This window comes from Sarcophilus harrisii, chromosome 2 (assembly GCF_902635505.1).
Source record: "Sarcophilus harrisii chromosome 2, mSarHar1.11, whole genome shotgun sequence".
NCBI lineage: Eukaryota > Metazoa > Chordata > Mammalia > Dasyuromorphia > Dasyuridae > Sarcophilus > Sarcophilus harrisii.
Window position 1 is genome coordinate 341900682 of NC_045427.1, and position 22524 is coordinate 341923205.

Here is a 22524-nt window from a genome sequence, read left to right on the forward strand (position 1 = left end):
CTCAAGAACTGAATTCCTGGGGCAGCTAGGTGATGCAGTGCGTAGAGCACCAGTCCTGAAGTCAAGAAGACCTGAGTTCAAATCTGGCCTCAGACACTTAGCTTTATCTACCTATGTGACCTTGGGCAAGTCACTTAACCCCATTTGCCTCAGCAAAAAACAAAAACAAAAAACTGAATTCCTTAGAGAGAGCCATAATGGCTGATGATGATAATAACTAGCATACATATACATACATATATATATATATATATATATATATATATATATATATAAATATAAATTTTAAGGTTTGTAAGACATTTACATATAATATCACATTTGATCTTAATAACTCCTATAATTATGCCCATTTCTACAAATGAGGGAAATTGAGGCTGAAACACATTTTGTTGCCCAGTGTCACACAGCTGGTAAGTGTCTGAAGTAGGACTCGAGTCTTTCTGACTTCCAAGACCAGAGCTTTTAATCTACTATGTCAAGAACTGATAGATACCGGTTTTCCATCCTCTTTCCGGGTACCCAAGTATTCAGGTTCAGAGGGAAGAGCTTGAGGATTCATTCCTCATGAGCCAGGATGCCTCCTGTTAGCCTAGGATATTCTTCCCTTAGCCCATAGTAAGTTTAAGAAACAGTATGACTTAATAAATGTTTGCCTCTTTTTAAGCTCACTTGTTCTGAAGTTCTGTTAAAACAATTTATTCCAGCTACAGATCTTGGTGTCTCCTGCTAGAGCTGGCACAGCTCCTTCTCCTGACCTCTGGAGTCACTTTGATGGCAGCCTCAAGTTATTTCTTTCCTGCCCTTTGATCTCAGATCCCAGACTCCACCTATAGAAGTTCCTGTTTGTTTTGTTGACCCACTGATCTAACCATGCCTGACTTTAGTCTTCATCTCATTAGATTCTGTTATCCCCCAATCTTAGCTGGCCCAGACTGATTTCCCACTCCAGGGCCAACCTGGAGGCTTCTCTATCTGTGCTTTAAACTTACTTTTCTGTTCCTATTGTACTGCAAGGAACAGATACCCAGCCTAGGACCTACTTACATTGGCTTTGGGGAAAATGTGCATGTTTTTGTGTCTTGTGAAGAATTAGGCTATGTAGCAAATCTTACTGATAGTTGCCCTATTACTTCACTTACTGATAGTTGCCCTATTACTTGACATAGTTTCTGAATTTTTATTAGACCTTGAACAATAATTATAGTAGTAATAATAAAATAAAATAGTAATAGTAATAATTCACCTTTCTTGCAGTCAAGCAACCCCTGTCATATGTAGGATAAGTGTGATTATCCTAATTTTACAGAGGAGAAAATAGAGCTAGAGAATCCTAGATCTTTATCAGCAAGGGATATCTTAGAGGATATCTAATCAACCTCCTTAGTTATTATTGTAATGCTGGAGAAAGTGAGGTAAGATAGAGATTAGAGAGTATTTAATATTTTATTTAAAAGGGAGAGATTTAATGGGACCAAATGGATCCATTATTTGATCCAGGGCTGAATGAAGATATAGTCACCAAGAATCCAACCAGCAATGTGAGTTCTCAATGACATATGTACACATGGCACAGACTCAAAGCGGCGGGGGGGGGGGGGAAGGCTGAGGCAGGGACAGAGTCAGGGTGCTGAGAGTGGGAATGGGACTCTTGACAGGATGGGGTGAGCCACCAGAGATGGGATGACATAATAGGGGGAGGCACCCTGGACATGGGGAGAGGCATCTTGATAAAATGGTATCTGGTATTCTGGTAGTTTGGGATGGGGAGAGGCATTCTTATATTCTAAAACATAAGATCTTTTATACTTAGAAAAATATTCTGATTAAGAAGGAGGAGTGGTTTCACAGGACAATTATAAACTGAGGCGCAGAAGAATGTTGAAGAAGGCGTTGAAGAACCATGTCTCTTTTGCAGACATTTGTGACTTTCTAATCCCTTAAACAAAGTATTCCCTAGAGATTTGTCCTGATATATGGATAGATATAGATATAGATATAGATATAGATATAGATATAAACAACATGGTTTTATTCTGCTTTCTGATCCATCTGCTACCTTCCTTGACTTAATGGGTGACTCTATCCTATTCACAATCATGATTCTGATTTTTAATTATATTTTCCCTTAACTCATTATCTTTTTATATTTTTCCTCTTTGTAAACCCCTCCATATAGTGATGAAATAGTTTATAAATGTGGGATTGTTATCAACACTAGTAATTTCCTGTTATCTTTTCTCTTCCCCTAATCTGAATTCTTATTTCTGATTCTTACAATTTCTTTCTCTTCCTTTTGACAACTTCTCCTTTCTTATCTACCCCTTGAAGTTTAATCTTCTTGTGATTGTTCCTTCCCCAGCTCTACCTTTCACCCTTCCCCTTATCCTTGCCCGTTAATTATCCTGCTAAATTTAATGTATTCCTACACTAACCTATTGTGGTTGTGTGTTCAATTCTCCTCTGCCTAGTTCATCTATGAGTTAAGTTCATGATATGTCCTTTCCATTTACTTTTTCCTTCCATGCTTATATATTCTTCTTGAACCTGTTTCAATTATGAGAAGAATGGGCAAGAATAAAGTAAAGATGAAGCATGTTTTAGTTATGAAAGATGTTTTAGTTATGAAAAATAGCCAATTTAATCTTTAATTTATTTCCCCCCCCCCTCCTTTTTTTGCTCTTAAAAAAATATGGAGCCAACTCCCAATTCTTAATCTTTCTTTATTTCCTCCATGATCCTAAAACCTGGTGAGATTTTGAAGACATTTGTTTATCTCTTCATTAATGATTATCATTAATTCCTTCCTTATTGCCCAAATACATTTACTTTTCTGGGTTTATCTGATGTTTGCAATTCCAAAAGTTCCACTCAACTCAGGTCTTTTCACTAGGAATACTTGAAAGTTCTCTATTCTGTTAAAGCCCAATTTTTGTCCTTGTAACATTGTACTCAGCTTTGCAGGTAAGTTGTTTTTGTTTGCATATACCTTCACAGTTTGCTTTTGGATGATCATATTTCCAGTATTTTCTCTCCTTTATATTCATGAGCCTGTTCTTGTGTGATCTTGATGGGGCTCCTTGTTATTTGAAATCTTTCATTCTAACTACTTGAAGTAATTTTGTATTCTGATCAAAGTTCTGCATTGACATTTCTGGATATTTTCATTTTGGGGTTTCTACAGGAGGTAACCAGTGAATTTTTTTCTACTTTTGTTTTGATTTCTATAAATATAGTGTCCAGATTTTATATTTGGCCATGTTTTTTGGGAAATCTGTTGTTCTGTCATGCCCAATTCTTTCATGACCCCATGGGTCAGAGCATTCTTGGCTTTTTATTCTCAACTGTTTCTCAAAGTTTGTCCAACTTCATATTCATTTTAGAATTCTGACATTTCTTAAATCTTATCTCTGATCTATTTTCCAGGTCAGTTTTTAAAAATATTTTCTTCTTTTAAAAAAAAATCTTTTTACTTTGTTATGATATTTCCTGTCTCATGATATTACTGAATTTGGATTACTTCGTTCTGTTGTTGCTTTTTTCCCCCAGCTTAATTCATTAAACACTTGCTAAATGCCTACTATGTGCCAGTCAGTATGCAAAACACTAGGGACATAAGAAAAAGAGACAGTTCCCACTCTTAAGAAACTTACAATCTAATGAGGGAAGATGGCAAACAAAAGAAACTGAAAAGCAGAAGGAGGGGGAAGAGAAGGGGAAAGGAAACAAAGGACTGCTGGTGAAGAATAGTTATCAAGGTATCTGCTACTTTTCCAAGGCTTTCAGTCTTCTCTTTTAAGCTATTTATTGTTACACTTTTTTTTTTCTGCTCAAGCACTTTTATTTCATTTTTTTCCTTTTAATATTTGGTTTCATTTCTCCCAGATATTTTTCTCTTAATTTGTGACCAAGTCCTTTGTTTCTCAGGATTTTACTTGAATTTGTTGTGAAGTTACTTTCTTCTTCTGGGTTTACCATTTGGACTTTTCTCAATTTATAGTATTTATTATATTTGGTGTTTTCTTAATTTTGTTTTATTATCTCCAGTTTCAGGATTAGAACATTGTGCTTGGATCTGACTATGCTCTTTGCATTTTCTTAGATATTATCTTAGGCCCTATGTGATATAATGGAATGTCACTGCCTTTGCTGTCACAGATGTGATGACTAAGACTTGGACCCATTTTCTTCTGAAATTCTAAGCTTGTGGCTCAGTCTTTTGCTGGCCACCTTATATTTTGACCTCATTTTTTCCTTTCTTTTCTCTTTTTCTTTGCACAATTCCAAACCAACAATTAGCTGTATATCTGACAGTCCTCATTTTGGTGTTAATTTTACTGGTAGTAGCTTCTTGCCAGACTCCTGGCATCTTGTTGCCCAAGCATTTCATTAACTCTTGTGTCTTGCTGTGTTTCTAATATGAGCTATTTGGCTGTTGAGCTCCTGGGCTCTGCTGTGTCTCCAGGATAGATTTTGTGGATACTGATCTTCTTGGATCTATACTGACCCTGTTTCCTGTTATAGCTGGCATGGACTCTGATTGCTGTGGCTTCTGTCTCTCCTACTTTTGTCTCTACTCAGAGGGTTCGTAGATTTCTGGCAAAATTCTTGCAGTGCCCTGAACTATATAAGCAGTTTCCTTCTTGGTTTTCTTTACCATTGTTCCTTCTGGTACACTTCTAGAATTTCCCTAGAATGCTTGTGGAAACCTAGCACTTGTAACTCCTATCCTATGCCACTTTAACTGGAAGTCTGTAACAGTCCCTTATAAGTGGTCTCCTTTCCTCCAGACTTTACCTCCTGTTTTCCTTTTGTAGGCACTGAATCTTCCTCCCATTCTGCATGTAATTTATCTACTAGAAAACTTCTCCTACATCTTATATACTTGTGGGAAGCTAGGTGATGCAGTAGATAGTACACCAGCCTTGAAGTCAGAAGGACTAGTATTCAAATGTGACCTCAGACACTAACTAGCTATGTGACCCTGGACAAGTCATTTAATCCTGTTTACCTCTGTAAAATGAGCTGGAGAAGGAAATGTCAAACCACTACAGTATCTTTGCCAAGAAAACCTCCAGTGGGGTCACACAAAGATGGACATGACTAAAATGACTCAGCAACAAAGACCTTTGTTCATATCTTTTCCTTGATCTATTTTTAAAGTAGGTATTAAATAGAACATGATAGTACCAAAACTGCTCTGCTTTTCTCATATCCTCTTCTGAACTTCCTTCTGTTTGTGTATGGGTATGTTGTAAATATTTCATTGATGTTCTTTAATGTCTTTATTTTTGCATCAATCTTACTAGCCTTTTGTTTCTCCAGTAACTGTCTACATCTTCTCCTCACCCTCAAAAGGCATCCTTTGTAACAGATTAGTATAGTCAATCAAAAACATATTTATATCATTCCTATCAGAAAGTGGAAGCATGTTTCATCATCAGACTTCCGGAATGATGATTGATCATTGCATTAATCAGAATTTTGAAGTCTTTCTTCTTATTGTAGTCACTGTATAAATTGTTATCCAGGTTCTATTCATGTTATTCTGCATCATTTCAAAATAAGTCTTTTTGATTGTTCTAAATCCATACGATTTTTATGTTGTAATAGTATTTCATTACATTGAAATAGCATATTTGCTCAGCAATTTCCCATTTTGTTTGCTTTTTTTGTTTTCTTCAATAAAAATAGCTGCTGTATGTATGTATTTTTTCTTTCTAAATGGCACTTTTACCTTCTAGCTTAGACTTCTGTGGGGCTGAGTTAGAAGGTTTATTTTAGTGACTTTTTGGGTACAGTTCAAAATTATTTTCTAGAATCTTTAGACTAATACACTGCTTGGTGTTTCTACCATTCCCCAACCTTTATAACTTTTATTATTCCCATCTTTTATTGTCTTTGCCAGTTTAAACTTCAAAGTGATTTTGATGTTCATTTCTCTTATTATTGATGCTTTGGACCAGTATTTCATATAGTTGTTTATTGTTTGTTTTCTAAGAACTGTTCATATACTTTTATCACTTTTGGCTTTATATATTTGTGTTAATTTACCATAAATCTAAGTTATTAGATCTTTATTGGATTAAGGATTAATCGTCCTGTCAAAGAAGACCAAAATTATATCATTGTGTTAAAATCAAGGTATAGAGTGTTCAACTGTGGCTGATTAGATTAATATGAGTTCATAGTGCTGCACTACAAATTGGTTATGAATAGCCTATATAGACATTTAGGCTGGATTCTCTAAGCTTGCACATCTTACATTTCTTTTGAGTTACTTCAATTCTACTTTACTCATAGAGCACAGTATCTTCTCTTAAGAGGGCACACCATTTTGGGTAGTTCTGTTCCAATGTCTCCCATGTCACACAATCAGTTCCAAAGTTCTTCAAGAAGACCTTGAGGGTGCCATTGTATTGCTTCTTCTGATCACTATGTGAGTGCTTGCCTTGTGTGAGTTCTCCATAAGATAGTGTTTTAGATAAGAGTATATTTAACATTCAAACAACATGGCACTACTCTGGAGTTGTATTCTACAATAGAGTTTGAATGCCTGGCAGTTTTGTTCATAAAAGGACCTCAGTGTTTGGTACCTTATCCTGCCAGATGATCTTCAGAATCTTCCTGAGGTAATTCAAATGTAAACTGTTCTGTTTTTTGGCATGGCACTCGTATACTGCCCAGTTTTCACAGGCATATAACACTGGCAAGCCATTTAGGTATCTTTGTCAAGAAAACCCTAAGTGGTGTCATGAAAAGTTGGACACAACTGAAAACAAACAACAAAGTTACCTACTCAGAAGTTAACAAAACCACCCTTTTTTTTTCAAAAACCGTTCATACACGCTTTGACCAGAGAGCAGGATCTGGTGTGTGGTAAGCCATATGGAGACCACACAGGTTCAATATGTTATTTCCTGTAGATCTCTACTGAGGAATGGGTAGGAATCTCAACTCATTTTTATGGGATTAGATATGCCAGAGCCTCTTAAAACAGGTCAAAGGGTAGTCTCCATGTGAAGACTATTCTTTCAATTGACCATACAGTATTAAGCCCTTTGAGAGCTCCCCAAACCTGTGGAACTCAAGTGCAGGGAAGATTGGCTTTTGATTCTATTAGACCACTCTCCTATTGGCCATTGTTTCAATGACTTCTTAGGTGGCTATTTTAATTTCTTTTGCAGTTTCCCCAATTCCTTGGGTGAAAACTGTTCACTCCTGCTCCCTCCGGGAAGGAAATTCCTCTCCATCAGGGATTATCTAAAAGATATGCCAGGGTCTTTATTGTACAGTCCCTAAATGCTGAAAACACATTCTAGTCCATAAATGCGCTAGACAAATTTATGTTCAATAGATCAATAGAAGTTCAATTTAACTTCTTCAGAATGGTCAACATCAGTTAAGGAATACTAGATATGATACTTTATCTACCCTCTCTGACAGCCTTGCTTAATATCTGCTGAGCTAATCACTGCATCAATGGGAACATTGATTGAGAGAATTCACCATAGTTCACCATAAGAGCCCTTGCTACAGGGTGCCATAGTTTTTATATCTAGCCATTTCATCCTATGTATTTATAGTATCCATCAGACACATTGGTAACCTTAAAACCATCCTATCCCAGTTACTGATTGCCACATGTGAAGAGTGAACATGATTCAGTCTGAGATCTGTTCAGGTTTGATGCTGGAATAAAATGAGGCACTTGCAGGTTGTTTAAAGTTTACTTAGCCATAGCATAGAAAGGATATTAAAATAAAAAAAAAAGATTAGTTGGGCAGATTTATCTTTACCTTCCTCTTTTATGGAAATATCAAATCTGAAGGACCCAACCATGTGGATGTACCTTTTTGTATTTTTTGTAACCAGGAAACCAAGTCACCAAAAGTCCCCTTTTATAGCTAACTCACTCACAATATCACCCACTGAAGTGATTTTTCTGGACCTTTTCATCCCTCCTCAAACCCTACCCTCTCCACTAAGAACCTTTCTTTTCTTCTTTTTTATTTTCTTTTTATTTTTATTTAATAGCCTTTTATTTACAGGATGCATGGGTAACTTTACAGCATTAACAATTGCCAAACCTCTTGTTCCAATTTTTCACCTCTTACCCCCCACCCCCTCTCCCAGATGGCAGGATGACCGGTAGATGTTAAATACATTAAAATATAAATTAGATACACAATAAGTATACATGACCAAAACGTTATTTTGCTGTACAAAAAGAATCAGACTCTGAAATATTGTACAATTAGCTTAGAACCTTTCTTTTCACTGAAAAAAAAAAAAGAAGCCATTTGCCAAGAGGTGCAACTACAATATCATCTTTTATGAGAGGTAATTCTTGATTCCCTCAATTGCTATTGCTCTTCTTTTCATACTGCCTTATATTTATTCTCACTTGTATGTGTAGAAAGCAAAGAAAAAGCTTACCTTTTCATGTAATACAGGAGTGATGGATGTGGTAGTGGCAAAAATTCATTTGAGGAAATGAGATGAAGAGGCAGAGAAATTCTTGATATTTGAGTTTCACCTTAAAAGAAGACCTATTCTATAAGGTTGAGGTGAAGAAAGAATCAATACTAGACATAGTGGATAGTTAATGGAAAGTCATGGAAGTGGGCTAGGTGTTATCAAGTTTGAGGAAGAATGAAAAGACCAGTAATAATAGGTAATAGAGCAGGAGGAAGAAATAATATAAAATGAGGACAGAGAGATAGGAAAGGCTAAAGTATATATGTTGTGTTGGAGAAACAGCAGAGACACCAGTGTTACCGGATCACAGAGTATGTGGCGAGAGAAGTAAGGATACTGGCAAGGTAGGAGAGGCCCAAGTTGTGAAGGACTTTAAATACCAGTTGGATCTTGGAGAAAATAGGGAGCCAGTAGAGTTTGTTGAATTAGGCAAGTGACATGGTTAGATTAGGAAGATTAATTTGGCAGCTAAGCAGAGATGGATCAGAGTAGAGGAGATAGTCCCAGGAAGTGGCAATAAAGATTTACATTAGGGTGGTATCAGTGTTAGAGAAGAAAAGGGGACATATATGAGAGAGATCATAAAGAAATGAAATGACTTGACAACAGATCAGACATGGAGAGGAGAGAGGGGATAGGGAATCAGGGATGACCCCGATGTAGTGAATCTGGACTAACTGAGAAGATGCTGGTGCTCTCCAGGATAAGGAAATTGAGAAAAGAAGGTTTATGTGGGAGAAGAATAATGAGTTTTGTTTTACAAATGTTGAGTTTTTTAAATTGGTACCAAATATTCAGTTTGAAATGTCTATTAAACAGTTAGAAATGTGATATTGGAGGTCAGGAGAAGTTAGAGATGGATGGATCAGTAGATCTCAGAATCATCAGCATAGAAATGAGGATTGAATCCATGGGAGCTAATGAGATCATCAGAGAAGAAGACCCAAGATGAAGTCCTAGAAGATATACCCAATGTTGTAGGTAATCACATGGCTAAAGATCCAAGGAAAGAAATTGCATTGTCTAATAGTAGTGGAGAGAATAGTGCATCTTTATTGTATATAATATAGTATATTTGTATTGTAATTGCCAATGAAGTTAGAAGAGCTGAATTCCATTCCAAGATTCCATACGTAGTAGCTGTATGGCAATTGTCAACTCCTTTAACCTCTCAAATAGTTTCCTCAACCGTAAAATTGATAGTAATACCAGAACTCTTGTGAGGAAAGCATTTTGTAAGACTTTGACCTATAGAGGAGGAATTGACTATGTTAGTCCTCTACTTAGAACTCTTCAGTGGCTCTTTTTTCTCTACAGGATCCTGGCATTTGATGCCATCCACAATCTTGCCCTGCATCACTGACTGTATCTCCTATTACATTCTGGTTCAGCCAAACTGGATTGCTTGTCTTTCCTGCATCTGTCCTATTTCCTTCTGATTTCATACCCTTATAAATAGCGTTTACTCTGCCTGAAATTGCTCCATTCCCCATTTGTCAAAATCCTTACCATCTTCAAAAGTATATTTCAGAAGCTATCCTCTCCATGAAGACTTCTCTGATTATTCCCTTCCATAGTTACAAGCAATCACTAAATCCCAAGAGCATTCTCTCATGTCTTTTTTTCACACTCGGTCTTGTATTATAACTGTCTTTTTCTCTTCCTAGATTTTGAGTTCTCAGAATAAAAACTTACAATAATAATAATAATAATGTAAATTGTACATGATTCAATTGTAAGGTTTCAAAAGTATTTTTTCTCAATCTTATGAGATAAGTACTACATTTTATAGTATTCTCATTTTACAAGAAAGGAAATTAAGACCCAGAAAGAGAGAATGATTTGTGTACAATCACACATTCACAAATCATTCTAGGTCACACAGGATTCTAATGTATCCAAATCCAGAGAACTTTTTTATATATTACGGGAATCTGTAATATAGAATCTCCATGTTCTTAGCTGACCACTACACATGGTCAGAAATGGTTCTGTTCAAACAGCATGGAATAGAAATTAAAGTATTGTCATTCTTTGCGATCTAAACCAGATCAGCTACATTTAACTACTTCTCTCTCTTTGTTTCTAGCGATCATTCACCCTGATAGTGGAGGCCTGGGACTGGGATAATGGCACTCAAAATGGTGAGTATATCCCCAGGAGGAGATTCTCTTGATAGGGTGATTTGTGAACTCGGGGGGATGTGAATAGGGAGAAAGAATTGAGTTCTGAAATTAGAATTTGGGAAGGAAGTGAGCTTGGTCTTCAGAGAATAATAGAGTAAAAGATTACTTTGATTCTCTTTTTCCTAAGATAGATGGAAAGTAGATTGCCTACTGTCTTCCAGCAGCTCAGTAGAGTCAAAGGCTGTAAGCCACAAAGTTGTTGAAGGCTATCTTGTGTAGACCAAGGTTATGTTTCCTATAGTTAAAATATTCTTTGGAAGTATGGTGTGGAATATGGTGAGGGAAGTTGATTAGAAGACCCATGATTACTTAACTTCCTCCAGTCCATCTGATAAAATCACAGTATGTAATTGGAGAAAGTTAAGTTGCCCTGCTGTGGGCACAGAGACCAAAAGGAATTTTTACAGAAATTGGTTTGATTTCTTGCTAGTTTTAATAAATGAAGTTCTTTACCTGGGGCACATTCTAGGAAAATGTCCTTGTGAAGTAATGCAACTAGTAACAAAACTACTGGGGTGAGCTTGAGATTGCCTAGGGCATTAGGGGATGATTTTCAATCATTCTCTCCTGTTGCTTTTGAGATCTCTGTTGGGACCAGACTTTTGTGAGGGGGAAAGTTGGGGAAATGAAATTTTCTTTTTGAATTTGCTTTATTTTTTTAAGTTAATAGAACATATCGCAAACAACAGTAGCAGTGATAACTACCATTGATTGAAGTGTATAGCTATATGTATTTGGAAGATGGGGAGGAGGTGAATATAATCTCTAGGCCCATCATCTGTGACAAGCCTAGATCCTCATGAAGAATAAAAGGCTGCAAAATTTTAATTGTTGAGAACAATGACATATAGACTTAACAGAATCCTTGTTATGAGATGTTAGAAGAGGCATTTTAAAAGACAATTCTTTAACATCTCTAAGTTAATGGGGAACTATCCACAATTGGTACTGTAAATATATATGCTATAAGCACGTCTGTTGATTTACTGGACATAACAGATATTTAACTGAGGTAAGTAGAATGTATTGGAGGTTATTTAGGATACTCCTGATGGATTAAATTCCTGTCATCCTAACTGTTGAAATCACAGAATGTAAGGAAGCAGCCTGCAGAACTATTAAAATCTTAACTGTAACTCAGAGAAGTCCTTCACTGAAACCTAATGGAATTAGAGGACAGTTTTTATTAGCCGTTTTAGATATTTGACTAATAAGTTCCTTAGGCAGACTTAATGGAAATAGAAGGAATAGTGCCAGCATCCCAGATCCTAATGGCCCTTTTAAAATGTAGACACAATCTTCAGTGGAAGCAGGAAGCTGAAGCAGAAAGCAGCTTTGACGAGATAACCCTGGCATCAAAGAGCTATGAAGGAAGAATCTAACTTTTGAGAGAATCACTTATTGCTATCCACTGCCCTCTGGTAGAGATAGAGGGAAATGAAAGATTGTTCTCTCCTGTACCAATACTGCTTTCTTACCCCCGACTCTACTTGGCCATGTTGCTTTGCTGTGAAGCTACTTCACCCAATAGATAGATGGCTTAAAGAAAGCTAAGGTAACCCTGAAGAGTAGATATTCTTGCAGGCAGGGAAGAGAGCCAGGTGTGAGAAAAAAGAAACTTAGCTAGCTAGTTGAAAGTGGAAACAGAGCTGTGGAGACTCTACCTATCAGATCATCCTAGTTAGAAATGTTGAGTCCATGGGTGAGTAAAGTGATGAAACCAGTGAAAGAAAAAGGGCTTTTGGGTCCAGTAGTCCTGGAGATGTAGGTTGCCTTGGCCACATGTATTTCCTATCTGTATGTCTCCTCACTAGGGTATTCTTTATGTATGCCAACATTTCCTGTGGAGCCATGCATGTTGGAAGAGTAGTCCAGTTTTCTGGAGGCAAAGCTTTATATCTACTGTTCTTATTATGCCATATCAGATGATATTTTTGCTTTGAAATAATTTTCTATTGATTATTAAAGGAGTTCATGAGTTATGTTGTTTTAGTCCTATAAACTCATAGAGGATCTTGAATTCAAGGAAATTGACTCTCACAGAGTCCCAACCTATGAGCATAAGTTTGGAGTGAATGCCCCAAATGAAAACAGCAGTGGGTTTAAAGTTAAAAGACCTAGATTGGAATCCTAGCTCCAGTATTTACTAGCTATCTGACCATAGGAAAATCACACAAACTCTTTGTGATTCAGTGTGGTGTTTTTCTTCTTTAAAATAATAGTTCTCTTTGGGAGAAGGTTTCTTGGGGAGGTTTTCTGGAGGCAGCCTTAGTTTCAGTTAAAAGTAATAATCACCCAAATGCAGCCAGGTGTTAAAAGTTCAGATCTTTTATTGCTTCCTCCAAAATAGCCTGGTTAGTTTTTCTTAGAGGCCTATCTTTCTGCTTGGTTCCAAGAGCTCTTGCAGTTGTCCTTTGCCTCTGCCTTCTTCAGCCTCCAGCCAGAACAAAGGTGGAATGAATCTGACTTGTCTTAGAGTGGGATTGTATGATACGAGAGTGGGATTATGGGTTTCCTCCCAGAGTGCTCTCTGGCCCTAAGAGCTTCAAGGGAGATGTGAATTCACAAAGTTACAAAGTTAACTTTTGTGAATCTCCCATACTTGTGAACTCCAACGAGCACTTAAATACTTCTTGCTTATATGAGCTCTCTAAAGGTGTGAACACAAGCATTGTTTCTATTAGTTCTACTTAGTATCTTGTTTCAGGTTCTGGCCCAAAACATCTCCTTGTAAGATCAGATCAATCATACTGAACCATGCTAAATTAGGTAATTATTGTCTCTATCAATTCTAATGACTTAACACTTTGTAAGGATTCCAACAATTCAGTTTTGTCATTTGCAAAATATGTAAATGTTTTTTAATAGTAATAATACTTTTTTTTGACTGAGGCAATTGGAGTTAATTGACTTGTCCAAGGTCACACAACTATATATATGTATACAAGATATATTTTGTATATATACATTTATATATTCTACACATATGCATATATAACATACATTCTCAAATATGTATATAATATCTAGTTTAAAAATCAGTCCACATGTCTTTATTGAGTTCCACTAATCTAGTAGGAGAGGGGAAGGTGGTAGTCATAATGGGAATTAAGAAGTCATAAACACTGGAGCTAAGTCTTTAGGTCTGTATTCCAATCTTAGTTCACTATTTGATCTCTAGCAAGTTTTTCCTTATCTCTCTAGGCCTCAGTTTACTCGTATGTAAAATATAAGGGTTGAATTAGATGATCTTTTTAAGGTTCCTTCCATTTCTGATATTTTATGATTTTTCAGCTATTTATCATTAGACTTTGAATTAGGTATATTAAATTTTATTTATTTATTTATTTTTTTTTTTAGTATATTAAATTTTAAGGCTGAAAGGTAATCGAGAAAGAAGCCAGAGCCCCTCTATAGATTACTTCTTAGCTAAGTGGACTCTATCTCCTGTAATCTGCTTGTCTTGGAGAAGCAATAACGTACCCCTCAGTGTGTTGAATTCCCATTCAGCGACACAGGGAAATAACTATCCAATGTCTTTTTCTTTGTTGCAGTTCTTCTTTCCTGCCACTAACTATATTGTATGTAGCATTGCTTTTCAAACTTGTGCAAAACATCAAGCTACCCCTTCCTGGGCAAAGGGGAAGGTTATTAAGTGTAGTGTTTTTAGCGGATATTACCCACAACCAACCAGTAAACATTTATTATAAATGCCTACTATGTGCCAAGCACTGGGCTAAGAGTTGTGGTACAAAAAGAGCCAGAATACAATCCTTTCCCTCAAGGAAGTTACAATTTAATGGAGGAGACAATATGTAGATATGTATGAACAAAGCTATGTGTCAGATAAATAGGAAATAATTAACAGGGGGAAGGCACTAGAATTAGTGAAGTTGGGAAAGTTTTCCTGTTGAAGATGAGATTTTAGCTGGGACTTAATGAAAATAAAGTTGCTTAGTAATTGTAGTGGAAGAGGAAGGGAATTTCTAACATAATGAACAGCTAGAGAAAATGTCTGGAGCTGGGGGATGGAATGGAGTATGTCTTGTTTATGGAATAGCTGGGACACCAGTGTCTTCAAGTCAGAGTACATGGAGGGTGGACCTCAGTGTCACAAAGACTTAGCTTAAGGTTAGAGACTAGTTTTGTAACTCAAGGCAAATCATTTAACCTAATAGTTCTTCAGGAAACTTTTTAAAATTATAAACTATATCTGTATTAGGAGAGGGAATTTCTTCATTAGGAATTCCATATACTTATAGAAAATGTAACTGCCCTTTCTTTCCACCACAGTCTATATAGTATTTTTAAGTTTGCTGAACCATGTTGTTTAATCAAAGTATGGCATTACAAAATCCAAGAAATGAACACCTCTAATTTTAATTTACAGAGTGAATAGAGTACATTTAGTGTATGGTCAGAAAACCAGCTTATTTATTGGAATACTCAGCCCTTCATAAATAAAACAAGATCACAGATATCAGGGATCAGAAAGTCACAGAACATTAGAAATGGAAGAGTATCTATGCAGTATTAAAGATCTTAGGGTGATAGGTCAAGCCCATTTATCTTACAGATGATGAAATAAAAATTTTAAAAAGTTAAACAGATGATAAATTAAAAACTCATTTTCCTGGGAGTCAACAAATAGTACACATATTTTGATGTATTACATATGTACACACAGAAATCAACATGACATCTTGAAATATTAAACCAAATGGAGGATTACTTTGTTCTCAAGCTGAATATGCAGAAATGGGAATGAATAATACAAGGATATATTATTTAGTATGCCAGCCCTCCTTATCAGCTATCATAAGATTCAAGATTTTCATATTTCAGAAAAACCAATCAGTAAGAACTACATAGGAAGAAGAAACATGGAGATGTTAATGATGACAGATTCTTAGAAAATTATAAATAATCTATTTCAAAGACAAATATTTTCAAAAATATACCTCTGAAGACCATGGTCATCAGTCTTCCAACATTAATGTATTTACTTGCAGACCTAGGGAGAATGCAAGTAAAAGAGAGATGGCTACATATTCATTTATATAAAGTTGCTATTAACTAGATGTATTAACTTGAAAGAAAACTTTGAGCACTTATAGAACTTAGTTACGATAACTTCTCTATAGATAATAGAGTTGGCTGGAAGCCAAAAGGTGCTCCCTGAGTTTTGAAGGTTGCATTCCTGTCTGTTAAGTATCTCTTCGATTTATAAACACACTTAAACACAGTCTGGTTAGAAATATTTGAGCAGACCAATTGATGGAAAATCAGTACTTGGAAGTTACATACAGATATATTTTTTTAATAAACAAGAATTTCTTAGCACCTAGTTGCTTGGAAGGGTGGCTTAAATGGAGGCTACATAAACCATTTTATTGGAGGGAATTCTTGCTCAGGTGTGGATAGGAGTAGATTAAAGATTCCATAATAGACACTAAATGTTTGGATTGGATGTGTTATATGGAGATCTTTCAGTTTGAAGTAAAGTACTTAAACTCATTTGCCCAAGCAAGCCTTTGGTGATAAAATTTTGTAACCCTTTTCTTTTGGTTTGGGGTTAACAGAGGGGAAGGGATCTAGATTTCATTGCTGATTGAATGATTTATTTTTTCTGTAAGAAGATAAAGATCTTCTTACAGAAACAATAAAGATCTGCTTTGGAAAGAATACTAATCAGAATCTATAACTTCATGATTGTGACAGAGAAGATTAAATTTGTCTTAACCTTTTAAACCCCAGGGACTAGAAACATTCTTTGAACTAAAAGGAACTTTAGAAGTCATTTAGTCTAAACTGAGATCAAATAAGTTGTTCAAAGTTGTCAAGTTAATAGTGAAACTGGGAATAGAACCAAGATTTTTCCATTCTCAGCCTGAGGCTCTTTTCACTTTCATAGAAATGACAGGAAAGAAAGGAACCTTAGTCAGCCTTATTTACAGAAGAAATCAGCCTGTTAGTGACTAGTAGTATAGCTTCCTTGTCTTCTAGAAGAAATAAGTTTTGGTAAAAACATTTTTTTTGAGTGAATCAGACAATCAGAACAGAGTGTGAACATGGCGAATGTGTCTCTTGGGGAAAAAATTAAAATATTAAAGACTGGGCCATACTTTCAGCAATTTGTATAAAAGGAAGAACTGTTTCAGCAACTAGAAGAAATCATAAGAAACTGAATTTAAAGAGATTAAAGCAAGCATGACACTTAAGCATACTTTGAGGAGAAAAGGAAGTCCTGAACTGTGTCAGAGAAGGGAAATATTAAAGGGAATCACTGGTTCTACAGGCATCGCAAGGTCAGCTCTTTACCCAGCTTTTGTCTCATACCCTACCTTCTGTGCTTGTTTGTCTTCAGAAACTATAATGTCATCTGCTGTTTTATTATTCAAAGATTTCTGATAAATCTAGTTTTGTCTCATCCTAAGAGCCCAAGAGTTAACGAGATATGTTTTCTGATTAACTACATTTATATCTAATATTAGGAGTTTTCCTAAGTAAGATTTTAGAATGATTATGACTGAGTTGAGAACTTTTAATCTAAAATAAGCCCAAGAGAAGTGAACAAGGAGATGTTAGAGGGGATTCTGTTGTCCCCAGATTTAAAATAATTTTTATTTACAATAGAATGTTGCTATATTACAAATGGGGAAACTGAGACCCAGAAAAAAGAAGTAATTGGTTTTATACAGTCATTTCTAGAACCCATATTTATATAAGGTTTTTCTCTTTTAAAACTAGAAAGAGGTACATTTAGAATAAATTAAAGATTTTCTTATCTTTACTCAAAGTAAATTCATGGAATTCCTCACACTCAACAAAGGTAGCAAGCTAGGAATATGAAAAAGATTAGAAAAAATTTAGGGAAAACCCTAGAATATGTCTACATAAGGGGATCACTGACTGGTGGGAGAATCGGGGTGTCCCTTCTTACCATCAAACCTTCTCTTGTGTTCCTTAAAGGACTTCCATCTCTGCTATTTCCTACCTTCATTACTTTAGGTAAATCATTTAATAACTCTTGGCCTTCTTCTCCTTCCCTGAAAAACAACAGCATTGGATTAGGTAGTCTCTGAAGTTCTGTGCAGCTCAAAGTCCTATGCAGCATAGCTGCATCCTGAATTGGGGATATAATGGTGAATGATACTTCTCTGTTATCTGGTCATGGCATAAAGAGTGAGTTTTGTTCAAGTACAAATGGGTTTAATGTACTAGGTTGAATAAATGAGAATTCTAGGTTACTTAAATTTGTAATCTGGACTGAACATTTCCAACATCAATAAAATTGCATTAGTGCAAGGGGCAGAGGGAAGGAAAAGGAAACTAAATCTTAGAAAGTGATTAGAACTACATAAATACACATGTATGCATACATACATACACAGTTCTCATAAATGAAAAGTCAACCAGTCATGTACATCTGTTTAGAAAATATCTAGATCATTATTTGTTAAAACAGACATATATTGAATAGCTAATCCATGTTTAGCATCCTATGTTTGGCTCTAGGAAGCTAAAATAGAGAGAACATACTTTTTCCTCTCAAGAGCTATATTAGACAAGAGATCAAATGCATGTGCTGCAGAGATTGATTCTAACAACTTTTCAAATTTTGGGGGTGAGCTGATCACAAATATATATGCATTTGCATGCATACATCAAAATTACTTATTGTTCCCCTTTAAAAATGTTTTTTTCTTCTCATCTTCATATTTCCAATTTCAAATTGTCTCTGAATAAATTAGATTTTGAAAGTGGAAGAAATCAAGTGTTATATTTACTAGTTGGTAAGTAGTCAAAGAATGCAAACAGCTCTCAAAAGAAGATTGCAAACTATATAAGCCATCTATGAAGGATTGCTCCAAATCATTAATAAGAGAAATACAAACAAAACAACTCTGAAAATTAAAATTTTACACTAATAAGTTTATAAAACTATCAAAAGATGGGAATATTTAATGTTGAAAGGGCTGAGGAAAGACAAGTGCATTAATACAGTGTTGGATCTGTAAATAGGTTCATGCATTCTGGAATGCAGTTTGGAATTATGCTAACAAAATGTCTATAATGCACCGAAATATTTAAAGCAACATTTCTATAGTATCAGAGAACTAGAAACAAAGTAGATTATTATTGATTTAGGAATGGCTAATCAGATTATAGCATGAAAATGTAGTAGAATCCATAAGCAAATATGTTGAACACCTAACATAGGAAAATTTGTATGAATTGATACAAAGTAAAAGCAACAACAGGAAATCTATATATACGAGTATAACAATCTAGATGGGAAGAACAACAACAATACAGAACTAAATGCTGTAAAATTATATCAATCAAATTAGGGCTCCAAGAAGAGATGACATTTATCTTCCACTTATTACAGAAGTGGATAACTTGGTGTGGGATGCTTACATATGCTGTGAAACTCAGTTCATTTCACTGAACTGCTTTGTCCACCTCCTCTTTTCTTTTTTATTCTTTGTTATATGAGGGATGTTTTCTGGGTGAGAGAGAGGGAGGAAGATTATCTTGAGAAATGAAAGTGATTCTACACATCTCTCAGATTGGCTAAAATGACAGGAAAAGATAATGATGAATCTTGGAGGTGATGTGAGAAAACTGGGACACTAATACATTGTTGGTGGAATTGTGAACTGATCCAATCAATATGGAGAGAAATATGGAACTATGCCCAAAAGGCTAACAAATTGTGCATATCCTTTGACCCATCTGTATCATTATTGGGTCTGTATCCCAAGGAAATCATAAAGGAGGGAAAAGGACCTATGTGTTGAGAAATGTTTGTAGCATCCCTTTTTGTAATGGAAACTAAGTGGATGCCTATCAGTTGAAGTTATGGTATATAAATATAATGGAATATTATTTTTCTATGAGAAACAATCAGCAGAATGATTTCAGAGAGGTCTTGAGAGACTTAAATGAACTGATGCTAAGTGAAATGAGCAGAACCAGGAGATCATTGCACACCAACAGAAAAATTATACGATGATCAATTCTGATGGACCGTGGGTCTTTTCAACATTGAGGTGATTCAGGCCAGTTCCAATGCTTATGATAAAGAGAGCCATCTGTACTCAGAGAGCAAACTGTGGGGACTGATTACAACATAGTATTTTCACTTCCTATTGTTGTTTGCTTGCTTTTTGTTTTCGTTCTCATTTTTTTCCTTTTTGTTCTGATTTTTCTTGTGCAACATGATAATTGTGGAAATATGTACAGAAGAATTGCACATGTTTAACATATATTGGATTACTTGTCTAGGGGAGAGGGTAGGAGAAGGGATGGAAAAAAATTTGGAACACAAGGTTTTACAAGGGTGAATGTTGAAAATTATCTATGCATATGTTTTGAAAATAAAAAGCTTTAATAAAAAATGAAAGTGGTAGGAGAGCAATATGAGTAAAAACTTAGCAAGAACAATGTGGAGAGAAGTAGGAGAGTTTGATAGTGTGGGCATAGTAGATTCCACCCTTTTGAGGAAGAAAAATCTACTTCCTCTTGATTGTGGTCTAGTTCCATATTATTTCCTTTGAGTTGTCCTCAGTGTCGTTTCCTGCCCCGCCTGTTGCCAAACATTAGACAACAAAGCTTTCCTCTGGCTCAGTAAATCCTGGACCTCCGGAGGAAGTGTCCACTTAAGCATCAGGCTTTATAGCTTTCTAAAAGGAGTTGAACAAAATGGTCTTCATGTTCTCTCTCCCACTCTGATCTGCTCTTCATGTTTCTCCCAGAATAATTTTTATATATAGTCTTTATTATGTCATTATTCCATTATAAATCTTTGGTAATCCCTGAGAGTATACTGAATAAAGTTCAAAGGCCTCTCTGCCTGGTATTCAGGACCCTCCACAAGCTCTATTGTGATTCTACTTTTCATTTTGCTCATTTCCCTGTACTCTGTACACCATTCATTCTGGACAACTTCTCTTGTCCTTTGAATACACCTCATCTCCAATGGTTTCTTCTGTTTGGAAAACCCTCCCCCAGTCTCTTTGTTGAATTCTTCTTTCTTTAAAGTCTAGTTTATATGCTACCTCTTACAGGAGGACCACTCTGATTTTCATTCAATAAATGCCCATTCTTACTCTAGTTTGATGTACTTTGACACTTCTATAATGTGCTTTTTATGTACTCTAGAGTATTGTCATGTATTACTCTAGTGTCCATATCTTCATTCTAGATTGTGAACTCCATGACAGCAAGAACAAGTACGTGTTCTTTCTAGCTCGATATCTCTCCCATCTTTAAGGAGAGGCTTCTAAATAAAGGTACTTATAGAGATTTGTTCAATCAATAAGCATTAGTTCAACACATAATATTCTTGAGGCAGCTAAGTGGTTACAGTGAATGGAGCTCCAGCTCTGGAGTCAGGAAGATTTCTATTAAAAGCTAACCTTATCTACTAGTGATGTGACTCTGGGTAAATCATTTAACCTCTTGTCTGTTTCACTTTTCCTATCTGTAAAATCAGAATAATAATAGCACTTTTCCCTAGGATTATTGTCAAAATAAAATGAGATATATATGTAAAAAGTTTTGCTTTTTGAGGTGATTCAAGCCAGTTCCAATGGTCTTGTGATGGAGAAAGCCATCTGCATCCAGAGAGAGGACTGTGGGCACCGAGGGTGGATCACAACAAAATATTTCATTCTTTTTGTTGTTTCTTCCATTTTGTTTTCTTTCTCTTTTTTTCCTTTTATATGATTTTTTTTGTGCAGCATAATTGTGGAAATACGTATAAAAGAATTACACATGTTTAACAAATATTGGTTTACTTGCTGTCTAGGGGAGGGAAAAATTGGAACACAAGGTTTGGCAAGGGTGAATGTTGAAAATTATCTATGCATATATTTTGAAAATAAAAAGCTTTTAATAAAACAAGAAAAAAGTTTTGCTTTTAAAGCTCTACATAAATATTTATTCTAAAGGTTCTAGGGATACAAAGACAAAAGCTCTTTCCCCTCAAAGAGCTTACATTTTACTAAGGGAGATGACATGTATTCATAAAAATTGTTAAGTTGAGTTCATGACCACATTGAAAAGGAGAGGAAAATTGGCTTTGTAAAGGGATTTCTAATGTGTATTCCTCCAGATGATCAGCTCTGTCTTTCGTCTTCCTTTTCTATTCCTTTCCCTACTCTTTGTCTGGCAGATGGGCTTCTGATTGAAAGAGTTTCACATGCAGGAATGATCAATCCTGAGGACCGCTGGAAGAGCTTACACTTCAGTGGCCACGTGGCTCATCTGGAGGTGAAGATCCGTGTTCAGTGTGATGAGAACTACTACAGCAGCACCTGTAACAAGTTCTGCAGGCCAAGGGATGATTTTGTAGGCCACTATACCTGTGACCAGTATGGCAATAAGGCCTGCATGGAAGGTTGGATGGGCCCGGAGTGTAAGCAAGGTAACAAGAACCAACATATTCAAGTCGTGAGACAAAGAAATAGAACAAATACCCCTCTTCCTCATAAGTGTTCATTTTTGATTGTTTTCTTCCTCCTATCCATGTACTCTAGGTACTTTAGAATATTGTCATGTATTACTTTAGTGTCCATCTCTTCATTCTAGATTGTGAACTCCATGACAGCAAGAACAAGCACTGTGTTCTTTCTAGCTCTATATCTCTCCCATCTTCAAGCACAGGCTTCTAAATAAAGGCACTTAGAGACCTGAGTATCATATTTTAGGTGATTCATCTTTATAAAATGAAGTGCCCTGACAGGAAGGTTTAGGGAAATTGGAAGCTACAGAGAAAGCCCTATGTGTTTATACCTATACTTTCACCTTTGTATTTTCATGTTTTCAAAACAGCCCTATGAAGGGA

At 35.8% G+C, this 22524-nt stretch overlaps 1 protein-coding gene across 2 annotated transcripts in view; it reads left to right on the plus strand.

Moving 5' to 3' along the window:
* JAG2 (jagged canonical Notch ligand 2) overlaps positions 1-22524 on the plus strand; it is a 145591-nt gene that overhangs the window by 50992 nt on the left and 72075 nt on the right. For both annotated transcript variants that reach the window (XM_003756444.4, XM_023503467.2), the window contains exons 3-4: positions 10571-10625; positions 21853-22104. In XM_003756444.4, the coding sequence (XP_003756492.2) occupies positions 10571-10625; positions 21853-22104 (307 nt within the window). The remainder of the gene's footprint in view (positions 1-10570; positions 10626-21852; positions 22105-22524) is intronic.